Raw genomic sequence first — 17,026 nt, 5'->3', positions numbered from 1 at the left:
CATTGATTTGGATGATTTGCATCTAACTTCTAAATAAGTCCAAAACACACGAGGATTACGTGGAGGTTTTTAAACAATGAGGAGGTATTATGACCAATTACTATACTTTACCCTTGAATTGGGGTAAATTTATTTTTTAGAATTTTTCTAAATCATATAAACTTACTAACTAAGACCCTGTTTGATAATCCAATTTAGCACTTAAATTTAATGGAATCAATGTTAATACATTCAAATTGTTTGATAACAAAAAATTGAATATCTGAATTAATTAAGTGACACTGAATTTTTTAGGCAAAATTTCCTCCCAAAATTAAATGATAAACTATTCACTTATCACTGAATATCATATGCACTCAAATTTATTATATTTAATATTTAACAATTCAATAATTGAATGGATTCAGATTTCGGATTTCAAATTTTAGATTTCAGACTTTAATTTTCAGATTTCACTTTTATCAAATGTACCGTAAGACTCTCACAATTAAATCTTGAGATAGAAATTCGAAATTTGTTCTATAGAGGGAATGTTGACTTTTTATTTATTAAGAATTTGACCTTAAAACTATTTTTATTGAATCTAAATAGAGATACTTCCTTAATTATGTGTAATATCTTAAGTAAATAGACATTTACCTAAATAATTTATAGGGAAATAAGTACTGAATACTGATAGTCTGAAATACAATTCACTCAAATTTGAAGGACTAATGTGTAAATAACAAATAATTTTGCCACCTCCCTTCTAGAAGTGACAAGTGTTGTATAGCGTGACATGTGTTCGGACACGTATCATAACACTGTAGTGACATGTGTCATCCAAGCTCGACGTGTCATCATCCTATGACACGGGTCGCAATTCTTTTCTTCTCTTGTTGACTCCTTACCATCCTATCTTCCCATAAATGGGGTCTCTCCCTCTTTATTACACGTAAAAAATTAGAAACTCTCACTTATACTCCTAAAAGGGTAAAGTAAGGAAAAGTGAGTTAAAGAGGAGAAAAGAAACTGTAAGAATTGATTTAAAGGATAAGAAAAGAAAGCCATAATGAGGAGATAGTGTTAGGAAAAGGTTCAATCTTACCTAACACTAAGAATATCCAAATGAGTGGCAATTTACATTTATATAGATATATATTGTGTTCATATAATGTTATAATGTTGAAATATTGTTGCATTGTGAGCATCTAGTTTGGATCTACACTCCATAGTAAATTATGCTAGATCCATGCTAATACTGAATAAAATGAAATGTAAAATTACTACTCTTATGTTTCTAAATGCTACCATAATGCATGCTTTTACTTTCTTAAGTTGTAAATGACCATAAATGATTAATATGCAATTGTTATATTATATACATGATGATTGTGCTTGATCATTGAATCTGTCTACAAGTGAGTTGAATCAATTGTCAGTTTTGTAATTTTTTGCATTGCAAAATATCCATAAACTTGTCTCGCCAAAAAATGATATTATGATTGCATGTGTTTGACTATACCAGTTGTGTATTTTATTGCACTGGTACAACAGGTTATGCCAATATTGTGCCTTGATCCATTGAGCAAGTATGGGTTATGTCGAACATCATTACACACATTGATCCGCAATCCAGTATCAGGATAGGATGTTATCCACTTATTGGGTTGAGACTCGAGAGCGAAAGGCACTTCCGGAACTATCCTATTTGTGTTTGGGTGCAGGAGACTGAACTCATGATGGTGGTATAAGGTGGAATCAGGTTGTCACCAACAACCAGTGCCGTATCTTTTATTGCGTTGTGATTCATTTGTGTTTCTTTGCTTGTCTAATCTACCTTGTATATAAAAAGAATGAAAGGTTACTGTAGCAACTTCTCTTTTTGCCATGTGTATAGTTACTTCTTTTGACAAGTGACAGTCCCCTTTTTTCAGTTGAAATTTTGCTCCGCATTGCACAATGACCGAATTTGGTCTCGCATTGGCATTCAAGTATGAGGTCGAGTTCGGAGTTCCTGTAGCAGCTTCCCTTGGCGCCACGTGGCAGCTCCAGAGCTCAAGTTTAGCTTGTTTCTTTTTGGCTGCCGTTGCTTGTTTCATTGGAGCCTGTTTAGTTAGTGAGGTGCTAAGGTTTAGCACTTTTGGTCAAATGCAAGGTACCTTAGGCTGGTTGAATGTATATCATTATTTTACTTCATCTGTGAACTCACTGCATGTAGTTGTTGACTTACCGCAAGTAGTCGTTGGCTACTAACTTTAAAAGTAGGTTGCTTTTTGTCAAAAATTTAACCATTAGATTGTAGTGCTTTGTACTTTTATCATCTATTGACCGTTAGATTTGTATGATTATCTATGAACTCGGCTGACATTGCTTCGGAGCTCGGGCTACAAAGTTTGACACAAGGGGCGGTCTGCCTGCTTTCAAAGAAAATGGGAAAAGGGCCCATCAACTTCCTATTATCGTTTTGGCAATTTTTTTTTTTTTTTGGTAGAATTGAATGTGTAGCCCTGCAGCCTATGCCAAGTCAGGAGACCAGCCATCTTATCCCTGTTTTTCCGCGTTTTGCTTCTTTGGCTGGATATCTTCCAAGACTTCGATCTTTGATAGGCGTACTTTCATCTCATCTTGACCGTTTAATCGCACCTAATCTATCCTGATTTCTAGGAAAATTTTTTCCCTTGCCTTTTACCTGTATTTGCCCGTCTCTTTCTCTAATCACTCATTCTAACCTTCGTTCACTCTGGTTTTGACTTTTTTCCCTCTTGATTCGCTATGTGCAATTTCATATGGAAGTACAATTTTTTGTTATTAACTTTTTGGTTTGAACATTTGTTTTTTCTTCTTTTTATTTCCTTACCACGGTTTAATGAATCTAAATTTTGTTGGAATATAGTGTTGATTTTTTTGTTGGATTTCCACAACAGATGAAGATCAGAAATAGGTGAATTTATTTTGTTCTCATTTTCGGCTGTTGCCATGAGTTGTGTTTCAGGCTTGATACTAACTGGATTTAAGCTGTATCTTGGCGAGGCAACTCAGATGGCATTTTGGAGTATATATTATTCCAGAACTGCAACTGAGTTTGCAGCCATGGTTGTGCTCTTCTTCTTCGCCTGGCATTGACAAACAAATTGGAGCTTTACTTTTAATTGTCAAAGTTCATTGTTTTTTTTTCATTTATTAGTCCAACGGTAGCTTAGTTTGTTCTTTTGAAATTCTCGTACAAATTCAGTTCTACTTCAAGTATTATTACTTCCTGTTTTGATGCTTTCTTATCACTTATCTCAGGTATTTTATGATCCCTTATAATGATTGCTTATGTTATATTTGCTTCATTAACTCAAAACATGGTTTTAGTATGACACTGCCTTCAAGTGAATATGTGAAATCTCATAGGCATGGCTATCAAATGTTTGATTAAATGTCTGTCTGAAACTTGCGATAATTAGTTTTTAGGTTGATTGCAAATGCAACAATAAATCTAGATGGTGTTTTTTGGATCTCTTGAGAAGGTTCTTTAAACAAAAGAATTGCTTGATTTGTGTTTCTATTGATATCTAAAACTAATAAATTAGCTTTATTTTGAATCAAACGTTGGCTATTTGATGGATTTTAGAGTATTCTAAGCGGTTCAACATTGTCACTCAACTTGCTGTCCAGATACTTCTTCTTCTCTGCATTGAATTCACTGGTAAGTTTCAAAACTTATGTTAACTTAAAGGTCTTTTCCAATTTTATCCTATTTTATGAAAACTGAGTGTAGCGTAACAAGATTGTTTTTTGTTTCTCTTTTGGTGGCTTGATAATATCAAACTCTTAAGACTTTTTCCTATATTTCTGAAAACTAGAAATTCTAGGAAAGTATTTTTCTTCACTGCTGAGAGATAGTCTTTGTGTCTAAAATTTTTTAACTTCTACATCTTTGACCCTTGCTGCAAAGAAAAATAGTTAACCTAAAAACTAATTTCTTTTAATTTTTCTTCTCTTCATCAAAAAGAATATTTGATTTATGCTTTTTCATTTATTTGGTGAGTATCTGAATGAATTTTTGTTGTTATTGTAGGAGCAACAAATTCAAACAAATCTTGCTACCATCAATTGAGTAATAGGTATTTCTTGCTTCTTTTTAGCTGTTAGGTTATTCAAAAATGTTTTGTTTTATTCTTGCTGCTAATGGAGAAATAAGTGAGTCACAGAGGAGTAATTTTTCTAATTTGGAATCTATAGGGCTATTTGTTGAGTTCAAATGCTTGTGCTCTTCTTTTAGCAAAGCTTTTATTAACTAATAATCTGAGCCTTAATTTTGATTGTCAAATTCAATTGTTGAATTATATTTAATAATTTGTATGTCTTGAGCTTGTGATTCAATTTTAGCTTTACTTCTGTAGCTTTGACTATTTTACTATTTTTCTTGCTATTTAATTGCCTGCTCTATGATACTGACAAAAAATTCTCGGTACTTCTAATAATTTTTTGTCCATGCTCTTTTCTTCCTTGTACTCCTGTAGATGTTAAAACTCTATTTTGAAGCTAGAGTTTTGAAATTAGCATGCTTAAGTTGCCAATAATTTTTAAATAATGACAATGCTAAATATGAGCAAATTTAATCTACTGAAAAACTGAGCATTTTCTTGTGAAAATAAAGTTGGGAAATGATTATTATTCTAAGTTCTAAGTCATTAGATTCTCTACCTAGACACTTTGTCCTTACCCGAGCATTCAAATGCAAGGTTAATATTTTTGTCCTTACCTGAGTGTTAAAATGCAAGGTTAATATTTAGAATGCAACCTTATTTATTCTTTTTATAAATTTTTAAAATTATTTATACTTTAAGGGAAAATAAATACCAAAATTGATATTTTTTGTCTAATGAGAGTATAAACATAATGAGAAGGGGTTTAAATGCTAGGTTAATTATTTACAAAGCATATATAAGTGCATCGCCTTTATTTAATTTTATAAACACTCTCCTTATTCCTTGGATTAGTGACAGGAAGAGATATGAAAAATTGATAAATTTTTCATAATACATAGAGATTGGATAAGAGATGATTTAATTGATGGCACAAAAATAAAAACAAATATGCCAGTTATGAGCCTTATGTGTTTAGAAATTAATTTCTTAGGTTTTTATTTGTCTAGGACTTATTGGAAAAAATATGTTAAAACTTATATTTTTACAGTGTGGGAAAAAATATTAAGATGTATAAATCATATCTCTAATTGATATTTAAAAAGGAATATGAAAAAATGATTTTTTGCAATAAGACTACATGTGTGTGCTAGGGAAGATGTATTATTACAGTTTATACTCTGCTTTGGATTTTTTTCATTTATTTACCTGTTTTTATGGCCTATTAGATTAAGTTTCAATTTTGGTTATCATGAAGTGTTTATCCTCTTAGTTGTGTCTTGGAAAGTTTAATTTTCTGACATGTTTCCTTGAACCTTTTATATTGAAAATTTATAAATCCTCACTAGATGTTGGACTCATTTTTGTGTATTTCATGGGGATGTCCCTTTTGTGTTTTTTTTTGTGCGTAGGGTTACTTCTTGACAGCAATCAATTAATCTCAATGGGCATTGGCTGTGATCAATTAACCACTTGTTCTTTTGTGCACCTTAATGGATCTCAATATGTGTTCTTTTGTAATTGCAGCCTATGATTGCACTTTATATTAAGTATTTAGCAAGTCATCTCTTGTCTCTGTAAGACTAACTTGCACTTGAAGATGTTAAGCTATTTGTCGAACTACTTGCCAATCTTTTGTCATCTTCTCTTCTCTTTTGCAATGCTAATGATTTTTTTGTTTTGTTTAGTCTCATATTGTTAGATGCATACTTGATTGGTAATTTATAATTTTAAGAATGCTATTTCACAAACATTACTATTAATCTTATTTTATATGAAAATATATGATAATAGATTATAGGGGGCCTAGGCTGTGCTTAGCACAGCCGATAACCTCCTAGTATTGTTTATATCAAATTTGACTATACATCTAAAACTTACTCACATAGACCTCACTGAGTTGTGTTAACTCACCCCCAATAATAACAAATTTTGTAAATGATGATTTGAATATAGAGATGCTGTATGAGTGATCTACCAATCAGTAAATTGAGGTTTTGTTGAATTTGATGTAAAGAGACTGGAAGTGAGGAGTGTTTGAATCTGCTGCAATGTGTTGTAACTTTTCCATTATAAATTTACTCCTTTCGTCCCATAAAAATAAGCTCACTTTTCCTTTGTGTTTGTCCCAAATTACAGGTTTATTTCCTTTTTAAAGGGTAGGTAGTTTGTTATTTTACTATCATACCCATATTTAATGCACATAGTTATCATCAAACGCATTACTCCATTAGTTAATTATACTACTTGGAATATTAAACACATCACAAATAACTAGATTTACCATTTTTTTTCCAAGATATAGTAACACGTGTCTCTTACTTTGAATGAATGATCTAATGTTAATAGGGGGTATTTGAAAAAAGTATTAAAAAAATAATTGTTGTAACTACATTAACTAAATTTCTTAATTTGTGTGAAAAAAGAAATGGGCCTATCTTAATGGGATGGAAGGAGTAATAAAAGAGTTTGTGTTTCAATAAATAGATTATTGTGTTAACTAAGTAAGTTTTTGTGAGATCTAAGCAGTCCACTACTAATGAGATCTTGCTAGGGGATGGAGTTGGGGTGTGATGTGACAAAGATAGTATAAATTAAGGGTGGAAGTAAAAGTAAAACACCGTGTCAAGAATGAGTAGAATTATGATTGATTCAAAGTAGGTTAGAATAAGAGATACATAAAAGTGTGTATTTGTGCATACTTTGTTATTTTAGGAAATACATAATATTGCTATTCTTGAAATTGTTTACGAATTTTTTTTATGTTTTGTAATTAATCGAAAATTAAGTGAACAAATGAGAAAAAGTCTCAGGCATAGCTGTACTCTATACGGCTTTGATGGGTAGAGCTTTATTTGAACCTATAAAACTGGCTCGTAAAGTTTGACATTCATTTGCCTATCTTCTATTATCTCAATGTCATTTGAAAATATCAGTTATCCCAACTCCCTTTATAGCAGAATACTTGACTAAAGCAAATGCTCTAAGTTACGTGTTTAGAAGGATGATGAAATCGAACATATCTAGGGGAGAGATGGATTGAGTGATTTGGGGGAGGAAATGCAAGTGAAAGATGTTGGGTTCGAATCCTCCCACTTACACAAAAAAATAAAATAAAATAAAATTTGAACATATCTAAGACTTCTTGAAGGTAAACTTAAAATTCACTCAGTGTTGAAATTCTATACCTTGAATAATTGTCAGTTAACTAGCTTGACGGCGTCCAGTCTTTTACTGCTTCAAAGCAGATAAATCTTCCATAATCTTTCTCTTTTACTGTTCCAAATAATTTCTTTCTATTTTAAAGTATATATTATCGTTGTAACTTGGACCATCGGAGTTATACCTGCGGATTAAACCTCAACTCTTCTTTAACCCCAGGTCAATGGTAGAGTGAACTTCAATCTCACAACACTTCCAAAACGGTATTTTTGGAAAGTTAATTATATACCTTTAAAACTTATTCTGGGTCATAAAGTTTGATAAGAAAGAATGAGACAATGATCAACTCCAATTTTGCAAATTGCACTAACTAAAAAGTTTCAAATTATAAGAATGTAACTTGTTTTTAGCTTCCTGATCCTTGCGCAATTCCTTTTATTTTTTTTATTTGTTTCGCTGTAGTTTTTGAACTTTTTTATGCTTTTAGTGTAATTGTAACGGTCATAAGAAGGGAGAACATCCTATCCTCTCAATAAAGGTAGGAAAGCCAACACAAGTTAGTTCAGTTAATAAGGACAGACTACTTCCTCACAAAAGGTCATGTGTTCGAATTTCGTTATTGGTGTGAGGGCTATGTTGATGAGTGATCTGTAAATATCTTTGTAAGCAACCTATGTTCCAGAAGGCCTGTCCTGACCCGTGGTGGTGACCGAAGTCGAAAAAAATAAAGCAAGGAAAAATGTAGAAGTGTTTACAAAGTAGTTATGCAATTGAGATTGCAGACAACAGAGGGAAAGAAAGAAGAAATAGTTTGAGGTCACTCTCTCTTGTACTTCGTCACTTTGCTATTTTCATCTTGTCTAGGTGAAATTCACAAGTGTGCAAAGATTTGAGGTAACTTTCAGCTTTGGGGTCAGGGAAACATTATTATTATTAATACAGGTGGTCATTTAAAGTTTTCTTGGCCTAGGGAAACAAGTTGACCTAATCTCTGAAAAGCAATAATGTAGCCTTAAATTGAAATACTTACTTTGGCATCAAAGTTTTGAAGTTGTATTCTGTTTCTGAGCATTTGGCTTCTTGGTTCTTCCTTCGTGTAGAATCAATTTTATTTTCAAATAAGTTCATCATTTTTGGCTGTAAGTCACAATTTTTAATCATACTTTCTGCTTTGTACAAAGGAAAGGAAGGAACTTGTTAGGAAAAGTCCTAGTGCAGTAGCTGAATTGTTTAAATAGTTCATTAGACCGTTTGAATTTTAAGGTACAACTTTAACCCATGCAGAAAACTTAAAAGGGCATTTTAAAAGCTCTATCATGGAAATTGGCACATTGAATTTGAATAAGAAAAACTCAATGGCGATAGTCTTAAGATAACTCATCATGCTAGTAGCTATTTTTGGACCTGAATTTCCATATGTAACTTGGATTCACCTCAGACTGACTTAGGGGTTAAAAAAAGTAAAAAGAAAAAAAAAAAGAAAAAATCAACCCAATTGTGTTAAAAGACATTTCTAATCTGAGGCACTATAATGATTTTGTTGGACGCTTGGTTCCAACAATTTTTCATAAAACTATAATGAGAAATAAATAAATTCAAACTCCATCCATTTGGATGTCAGAACACTTGTTTGGATTTGCTTCAGATTGTTCTTGAATAACATTATGCTTCTTCAGATATACAGTATCAGAAAATACCATTAAGTTAATACTTTGATTTTCATAATCTTCCACCACACAAAAGAACATGAAATGTGGGCAAATGCGGCAACAAACATGTACCAGCAGATGCAGAAGTGGATTTGATAATTTTTTACAGATTTTCAATAATAGCAACAGAAAAAAAGGCACTGTCAATATCAATGTGGTCGTTTCTGTGTGCAATGTACAGAACAACACAGAGAAGTACACCCCAAACCTATCTGTGCAATAAACCTCAAAATTGTATTTTGAGGTGTGATGTTAGAAAAAAAATCTAAATATATCTCTGGGGACATTGAAGATCAAAGTAAAGCCAAGTTTTGCCCAAGGAGGATCCAGACCCAGTTTGACAACCCACAAAGCCCAAAACTTTTCACCTCTTTTAAGCTCCATCTGAACTCCCATTGGCTCCATCTGAAGATTCTGAACTCTGCTAGTACTGGGATTTGTGCACTTACATTGATATCCCAAATTCTGATTGCAAAATGCGATAAACCCAATACAGAGGCTGCAAGGATGTCCAGGATATACATGTTTAGGACCACCATTCATTAAGGTATAGCATAAATTTGGTCTTTCTTCCATTCTTCCAAAAACAAGTATATTATTATAACGGTAAAAGGTTCTTAGCATTGCCAAAGCTAAACTAGCAAAGGCAACTTGTCAGCTTTCTTAACAAAATGATAAGAAACTTGTAAAAAGGAGTATGAAACCAAATCTACTTCAAACTGCTAACATATGCAATAAGAGCGTGAAGTGAAGTACCTGATCTATCATCATCACTTCCATTAGGTCAAATCATCTGTAGTGTCACCAGTTAGCTTCTCAAAATCCTCTTAGTATATTCTGCTTTGCCAGACTCCAGACATTTACTACAACTAGCTCAATCATCATAATCACTATCTCCTTGCCCTGTTGCATCTCCATTTTGTACAAATTCTATCATCTCCAACTCATCTTCTCCTTTACTTGTTGACACCTTAGAATGTGAATCCAAATGTCCTCCCCGAAATGCTGAGTCACTGATGTAGTTTACGGATTGCAAGAAGTTGAAGTAAGCATATTTAATATCAAACCGCATATCATACCCTGCCACACGAATAATCAATGGTTCATATTTGGAGTGAAGCTACTAGCACAAGATAATTCATAAACAGACTTCCTAATGTCCGGAGGCCGTCAACTGATCTTACAGTAGTTCACTGCAATTGTCAGTCCTCTGCTGTCTGGGCACTGACTAACATGATGGAACCACATACTTGGCCTGCATTAATACATCATACATCACTCAAGCTAATTGATAATCCGCCAGATGCAAATGATGGAGTTAGGAATACACTAAAAACAACAAACTAACTTAGATGTATTAGAAACATCACCCTCCCCCAAAAAACAAAAATGGAAAATGAATAGTACGAGAAAAAGGAATCATTCAAGAAGTCATATTTGGCCATCTTCAGTAACTTTTTGGTTTTTTAAGTGATCCTAAACAATGACAAGAGGAACCATTAGTAACCTGGTCATTTTTGTTTTAGCTGAACATAGGCACTATGCTTCAGTTTGGTTCACTACATATTATTAAAGATGCAAAACAGCTTAAATAGTTTCCTCAAGGAAGAAGAGTACAGAAATTCCTCTGACCAACATGGACCTTTATCTCGATTTCAGCATACTTTGATTCTGGAGATATGCTTCAATCCAGCCACAAGCTATTTTACTTCGATTTACTATTTGATCATTTCCGTAGCATATTTACATGCCTAGTGCCTCCCACTAAAACCTCTGATCTTCTTGGGGTATGCTCTAAAACTATCTCACTTTCACTTAATTTTATCATGCTTGGAAATATATGCTTCTGAATTGCATGAGCAATTCATGCAACATATTTTAGTCTTAGTACTTTTCAATAGAAAATCTTCCCTCTCTATTAAACATTAATGTAAGTGGAACCTATTCATGAACTACATCACCTAATCTCGTGAATCAAAGGTTAAGCATAATAACTAAAAAAAAAGTGGTTTGTGTGTTCAACTTCATTTTGATTCCTAGTATTGTACTAGGTTGACTAGAATTAGTTAGTACTTTAAATTCAAACTGAGGTCAGTATTGTTTCTAATGTACCACTTAAAAAGTAAAAGATATCTCCAATTTACATGACAGCCGGACAAGTTCAAAGCAACAGTGGACAATTACCATCCTGTTAGCTCAAGCACAGGTAGGCATATTCTGGTTTTCAACATCTATAAGGAATGTCCTATCAAAGCATGAAACACACTTCCAAATATAAAGAGAACTTCCAGAAATTAAGCAAATCTACTTGCTTTTTCTATACAAGTATGAACCTTCACAGTTTGATCCACTGGGCCCTAAAGACTAGCAAGGTACAAAAGCACAAATTTTCTGGGATGTGCCATTCCAGTCACAATGTTCATCTAAGGTTGCTATATGGCAAAATCAGTCCACAGATGCTAGATCTCCATAGAGAAGGTAAAGGTTAACACTGTTGAGATAACACTTGAGTCTCACTGTATTCTCATAAGCTACTTACCCATCCACACAGCATTCTCCTCTTAAGTTTTGAACACCAAAAGATTTCTTGTGAATAAGTTATAAATCTTGAAAAAAAGGTTAAGAGATATATATGAAAAAAAAAAAACTTTATCACCATAATTTTCCAAAGACAACGGTGACTTCTCCCATATAAGCACTGTCTAGGTACAAGCTCCCAACAAAGTCTTAGCTGAAACTCCGGGCTAATCATCTGGCTTTACACCGTTGACAATTCATTTCATTTATGTTGATATCACAGGTGAATTGCTCTTATTATGTATGTACTTGATATGAGTTTGTATATGTACATTGAAGTTTGGCAGGAAAAAGATGGCCAGAGCTAAAAAGACTTAAAGCAGAGGAAGAAAAGATTTCCTCAATCTGATTCAGTGAGGTTTGTGAGGTACCATTTTGCAAGACCAAATTATTCGGAGAATAATCCAACATTTCTGATAATTCAACTTCAACAATTAGTAAACAAGTTATTTGCCACTTCCTATGACATTGACCTTCTAACTTTGTTCCTCATGAACAAGAGTAAGTAAATCCCAAGTACAATGTTTCTGAAGTCACTTCAAAATTTATAGAATTTTGAGACTTCAATTAAAAGAACAATAGGAACAACTTTCAAAAGGATGATGCTGAAAATCTACTCAAAAGTCTACTTGCTCAGACAATTTTCTCATACATGCTTATAATAACAAGAAAAAACGTTTCAACCATGAACAATTTCGGTGCAACATACTTAACAGAAAAAAAATTGACCACGGCAGATATGCACCAAGGACAAGTAAAAAGAGAGACAGAAACTCACAAATAAAGGACTTGCCCAGCCTTGACTGTAACTTCAAATGGCTTTGGCCCATTATAGTACAAAGGAAACTCAGCCATTTGCCTGTTTGTGTCCTCAAATGAAGGGTATGGATCCACACTACACCATGGTACATACCTCACTGGATCCTCAATTTCTAATTCAAAATCCTCCGTATCCTACAAAGAACCAAAAATCAAATCACAAACAAGCAAAATGCCAACCAAGACAACATGTTTAGGTCCTTCAACAATCTATTTCATCCACTACCAAAATAAAATGCAATTCCATGCTATAACAAGAACTTTTTTTTTTTTCAAACTAGCAATAATGGAAATACTGGTATAAAAATCTGGCATTGTGGAGAAGATGGATGTCACCTCAGAGTAGTGATACTGAGCTGCTGGATAGTCGCGAATATACATCCTGTGGAGATCAGTAGGCGGAAGAAGCAAAAATCGCTTCTCCCCAGTAATGACAGCATAAAGATTTTCATAACGATCTTTATGAAATGAAGTCACAGACAACTGATTCCCAATCCAAAGATTAACAGCTTCAGGAAGGCATCCCAGGGCCTGAGAAGCCCAGGGGATATGATCATCACAATCCTGGGATAAATCACCATACTCATTTCTAAAACAATCATTCTGTTCTTGCAAATAAGCAACACAACGTTTTGCACCCTTTTCAGTACAAGTATTAGATTCAGAAACCCTTCTCAGAGCAGTCGAAAAAGGGACTTTTTTAACATGAGCTGAGGCAAAAACGAGAGGGGAGGAGCTGGGGTTGGAGTGAGGGTGGGGGATTAGGGAGTCGGCGCGGCCGGTGGGGGTGAGGTGGAGTGAAACAGGGGAGGATTTGAGGGTTTCTTGGAGGTAAGAAGTTGAGGGCCATAAAGAGAGGGCTGGCCAGTGGCTGATGGAGTTGTAAATGAGGCAAGGTTTATTGGGAGAGATGTAATCGCGGAGGAATTGGAGGGGGCTGGGTGGAGTAGGAAGGTGGTCAATTTGGGTGGTGGTTGAGCCTAGGCTGAGGTCTCTCACTTCTTCCCACAGGTTTTCTATTGCTTCCTTGGTGGCGGTGGCGGCGTCGGCGTCAGCGGCAGCGGTGGAGGCCATGTTAGGAGTGCGATGTAAAGTGATGAAGCTTGACGGGATGAAGGCGCGGTAGCGTACTCTTTGAAAATGTCTATGAAGGCGTGGATTTGCTATAAAGAGAAACCGTCAACCCAAAAAAAAAAAAAAATTTCTTGGCGCTAAAATAACCATCAAGCATATACTAGCACCAATTTTTTTTCCTTTTTTTTTTTTTGAGCAAGCCAATTAAAGTTGAGTCACAATTAGAGGCTGTTCCGATTGTACACATTTTTCTTTTTTTGGTTCGTAAAAGTTCGAGTACCCATAGGACCATGGCTAATTTCTCAGAATATTACTAAAATAAAAAATTGTCATAAAATTGGTGTGATTTGAGAATTGATTCTGGTTTAAGGGTGGCTGCAATTACGATATGAGACTATCAATAAAAGTAGTATTAATTTGTATTTATTTTTTTTGGTTTTAATTTTCTCAATTTTCTCCCTTTTTTTTAAAACTTTCACCGCACATCCAATGAGTGGTAAAGCATCTCTACCGACATTCATCACAACCGTTCATCAGGACATGACAAGATATGATCAACGGTCTGCGACAGTTGGTGGCTTTTTTATTTTTCCTGACGCCGCAAATTTGATTTGCAATGTTTAGTTTTTTTTCCTGGCAAAATTGATTTGCGGCGTCAGTTTTTTTTCTGACGTCGTAAATTTGATTTGCGGAGTCAATTTTTTTCCCTCATGCGTCGGTGATGCACCGTTCATCACATTGTGATCAATGAACGCAGATTGCAGCCAAAATATTTTTTTGTTTTAAAGTGAAAAAACAATTTTTTTAATGTTAAAACGCTTTTTTTTTAAGTAAAACCACATATCTCAATTGCAGCTATAGTTTTGTCACCGTCCATCCCACTTAACCAACAGTTATAATTGCGCCTCTTATTATTTTTTTATAAAAAAACACTGACGGCCAGGCCCTAATTTTTTCTTTAAACTAACACCGCAATTTGAATTTTCGGCGTTAGTTTTTCCACCATTGATCGACCATAAAGTTTTTAGATCTACAAAATCAAAGGTACTGATTTAGTCAAAAAATAATTTCCAGTCAAAGTAGCACTACTCCAATTATGTTATGTTGCCGACAATAATGACTCATGTCTCGTGTTCACGGATAATTTCAACTTTTCTCTCTTCTTTATATATTCACTTGAAAGAACCCCAACTCTCTCACAACTTTTCTCTTTTCTCTTTCTGGTGTGGAATCATTATTTTCTTCTTCATCTTCTACCTATTTCCCCATTAGATGCATAATTATCTCTTAGATTTTCGACGGTAGGTGGTGGATTGAGACGGCTTGAATCGATAAAAGCAACATTATAATTTGAGTAGTGGATTGAAAAGAAGCTTTTTTAAAAAATGATATTATCGGTGATAAGGTTAGTTTATTTAAAAGTTTTATTAGTAATAATTTTATAATATTTTCAGTTATTTTAAGTTCAAGATATTATGCTGCTTTTTATGTATTCAATTTAATAGTCAGATGTTTATTTATGGTTTGTTTTTAAGATTAAATGTGTAATTTATATTTTAAAAGATTATTTAATTTGTTTGATTTTACATAATGTGGCAAGTATTTTTTTATTTTTAGATTATGTGACAAATGTGTTTGTTTCCTGATAATTTACATTTTTTTAAAATTATTTGTTGTTTGATTTTAGAATTAATTTTATAGAGGCAGTAGTCTTGTAGGCGAATGATGAATAAAAGATGAATGATGAATACTAATAAATGGTGAATGATGCCAGATATATTGAGTAGATGATAAATGGTAAATGATGCCAGTAAGTCGTAAGTCAATAGATGATAAAAGGTGAACGATGAATAATTGTGAATGGTAAATGGTAAATGATAAATAGTAAATGGTAAATGGTAAATGATAAATAGTAAATAGTAAAAAGTAAGTGGTAAATGGTAAATGATAAATGGTATATATTAAATGGTAAATGATAAATAGTAAATAGTAAATAGTAAAACGTAAGTGGTAAATGGTAAATGGTAAATATTAAATAGTAAATAGTATGTGGTTAAAATTAAATAGTAAAACTAACAATAATACAATGTAAGATAGTGAGATAGTAACTGATAATTTAATAGTACTAGTACTATTAATCTATGGTTTAGTAATATTAATATGATTAATAAATATTAAATAATACTAATATTTTTAAAAATATAAGTTACAGTAATTTTCATTATACAATCATAGTCTAATAGTAACTATGATTAATTAAAGAAGAACCATTACTCTAACAGTTTGAATAATACTATTTGATTGATAACTTTATCTTTATTTATTCATTTGAAATTAATGATTGTTTTATTAGTAGTGCTATTACCAATGAAAACGTTTGTTGCGTTAATATTAGTAATTATGAGAAGTTGTTAAAAAAATAAGTTGACATAAAAATATTTGTAAGATTAGGAAAAAATGTCGATGGACCTTGTATTGGTGTTTCAATTTTATTTGGGAGGCAAAATAAACGAGACCAGAGGATCATTCGTATATGAACCTTCACGGTGTAAAAAAGTCATTTTAGTGAAATATCAAATAAGTTATGATGAATTAGTGGATAGAGTATATACCTACATGCAACTAGATCAGAATGTTTTCAAGTTGAATCTATGATTTAGAAATGCTGTTAGCCAAAATATATTTGTTGGAGTGCAATTGGGGTACGAAGATGATATTGACACATTATATCATATGAAATCGATATCACCATACACGCCATGTGAGATATATGTAGAAGTAGAGCTTCAAACCCGTCATATCCACCGTGATCACAATGGCGAATAAACATCATTAGTTCAATTTGATTTTGAAAAAGAGTCAAACAACATGTTTCATACTGCCGTAAGTGAAAGTGCAAGCAAATGAACTAACCTATTTCTAATTTTCTAAAATGAGATGCAATTTTAAATGATATAGTCCAAACATATAGAGGGTAAGGGAATAATAGTAGGAAAAATATCGTGCAAATGAAAATAACTTAAAAATAGGAAAAATACATGAAATGCAATAAATGTTACACAAGGTATGAATCTAATACGAAAACGGTCTAAAGGATCTAGTATTGAACTAACCTATTTCTACAAGTCCTCACTAACGTTGGACTAGTGAGAAATCGGAAAGAAAAGTCACAACTAGCATTGAACTAGTGTGGTGATGTCATGCATTTATTATAAATAAATAAAACATATAAAGTATAATTAAAGCAAATAAACACATAGAACATATAAATCACATAACACACAGGTATGATATCTAAATGCAAAACCCTAAAGAAAGCGAATAAACACATAAACACACAAGCATGCAAGCAAATAGAAGTGCACATAAAAACCTAACTATTACATTTGGAGGTCTAACTACAATCTAAAAGGGAAATTTGAAAAAAATAATAATAACCTAATTATAACATTCATCTAACTAATTACATTTTTTGTCAAAAATAAAATCTATCTATTACATAACCTAACTAAATACATTTCTTGAGCATCTATCTATTACAATTCGGAATTTAAATGCCCTCCAAATAGT

General features: G+C 33.0%; 1 protein-coding gene and 1 long non-coding RNA gene across 2 annotated transcripts; one reads left to right on the top strand and one right to left on the bottom strand.

Moving 5' to 3' along the window:
• Nucleotides 1-955: 955 nt before the first annotated feature.
• On the top strand, nucleotides 956-5,802 carry LOC140012514 (uncharacterized). The gene is made up of 3 exons (XR_011819671.1): nucleotides 956-1,744; nucleotides 1,917-4,091; nucleotides 5,528-5,802. It is a non-coding gene; the product is annotated as an uncharacterized lncRNA (long non-coding RNA).
• A 3,174-nt stretch (nucleotides 5,803-8,976) lies between these two features.
• LOC113703362 (lysine-specific demethylase JMJ32-like) lies at nucleotides 8,977-13,616 on the bottom strand. The gene is made up of 5 exons (XM_027224705.2): nucleotides 12,719-13,616; nucleotides 12,342-12,517; nucleotides 10,171-10,241; nucleotides 9,743-10,066; nucleotides 8,977-9,485 (listed from the first exon to the last, which is right to left on the bottom strand). The coding sequence occupies exons 1-4, from the start codon at nucleotides 13,454-13,456 to the stop codon at nucleotides 9,861-9,863; spliced, it is 1,191 nt and encodes a 396-aa protein (XP_027080506.1). The 5' UTR covers nucleotides 13,457-13,616; the 3' UTR covers nucleotides 8,977-9,485; nucleotides 9,743-9,860.
• Nucleotides 13,617-17,026: the final 3,410 nt, after the last annotated feature.

The sequence above is a fragment of the Coffea arabica genome, chromosome 8e (assembly GCF_036785885.1).
Source record: "Coffea arabica cultivar ET-39 chromosome 8e, Coffea Arabica ET-39 HiFi, whole genome shotgun sequence".
NCBI classification, from domain to species: Eukaryota; Viridiplantae; Streptophyta; class Magnoliopsida; order Gentianales; family Rubiaceae; genus Coffea; species Coffea arabica.
Note: the sequence above shows the minus strand (reverse complement) of the source record. Positions and strands in the feature narration are given on the sequence as shown.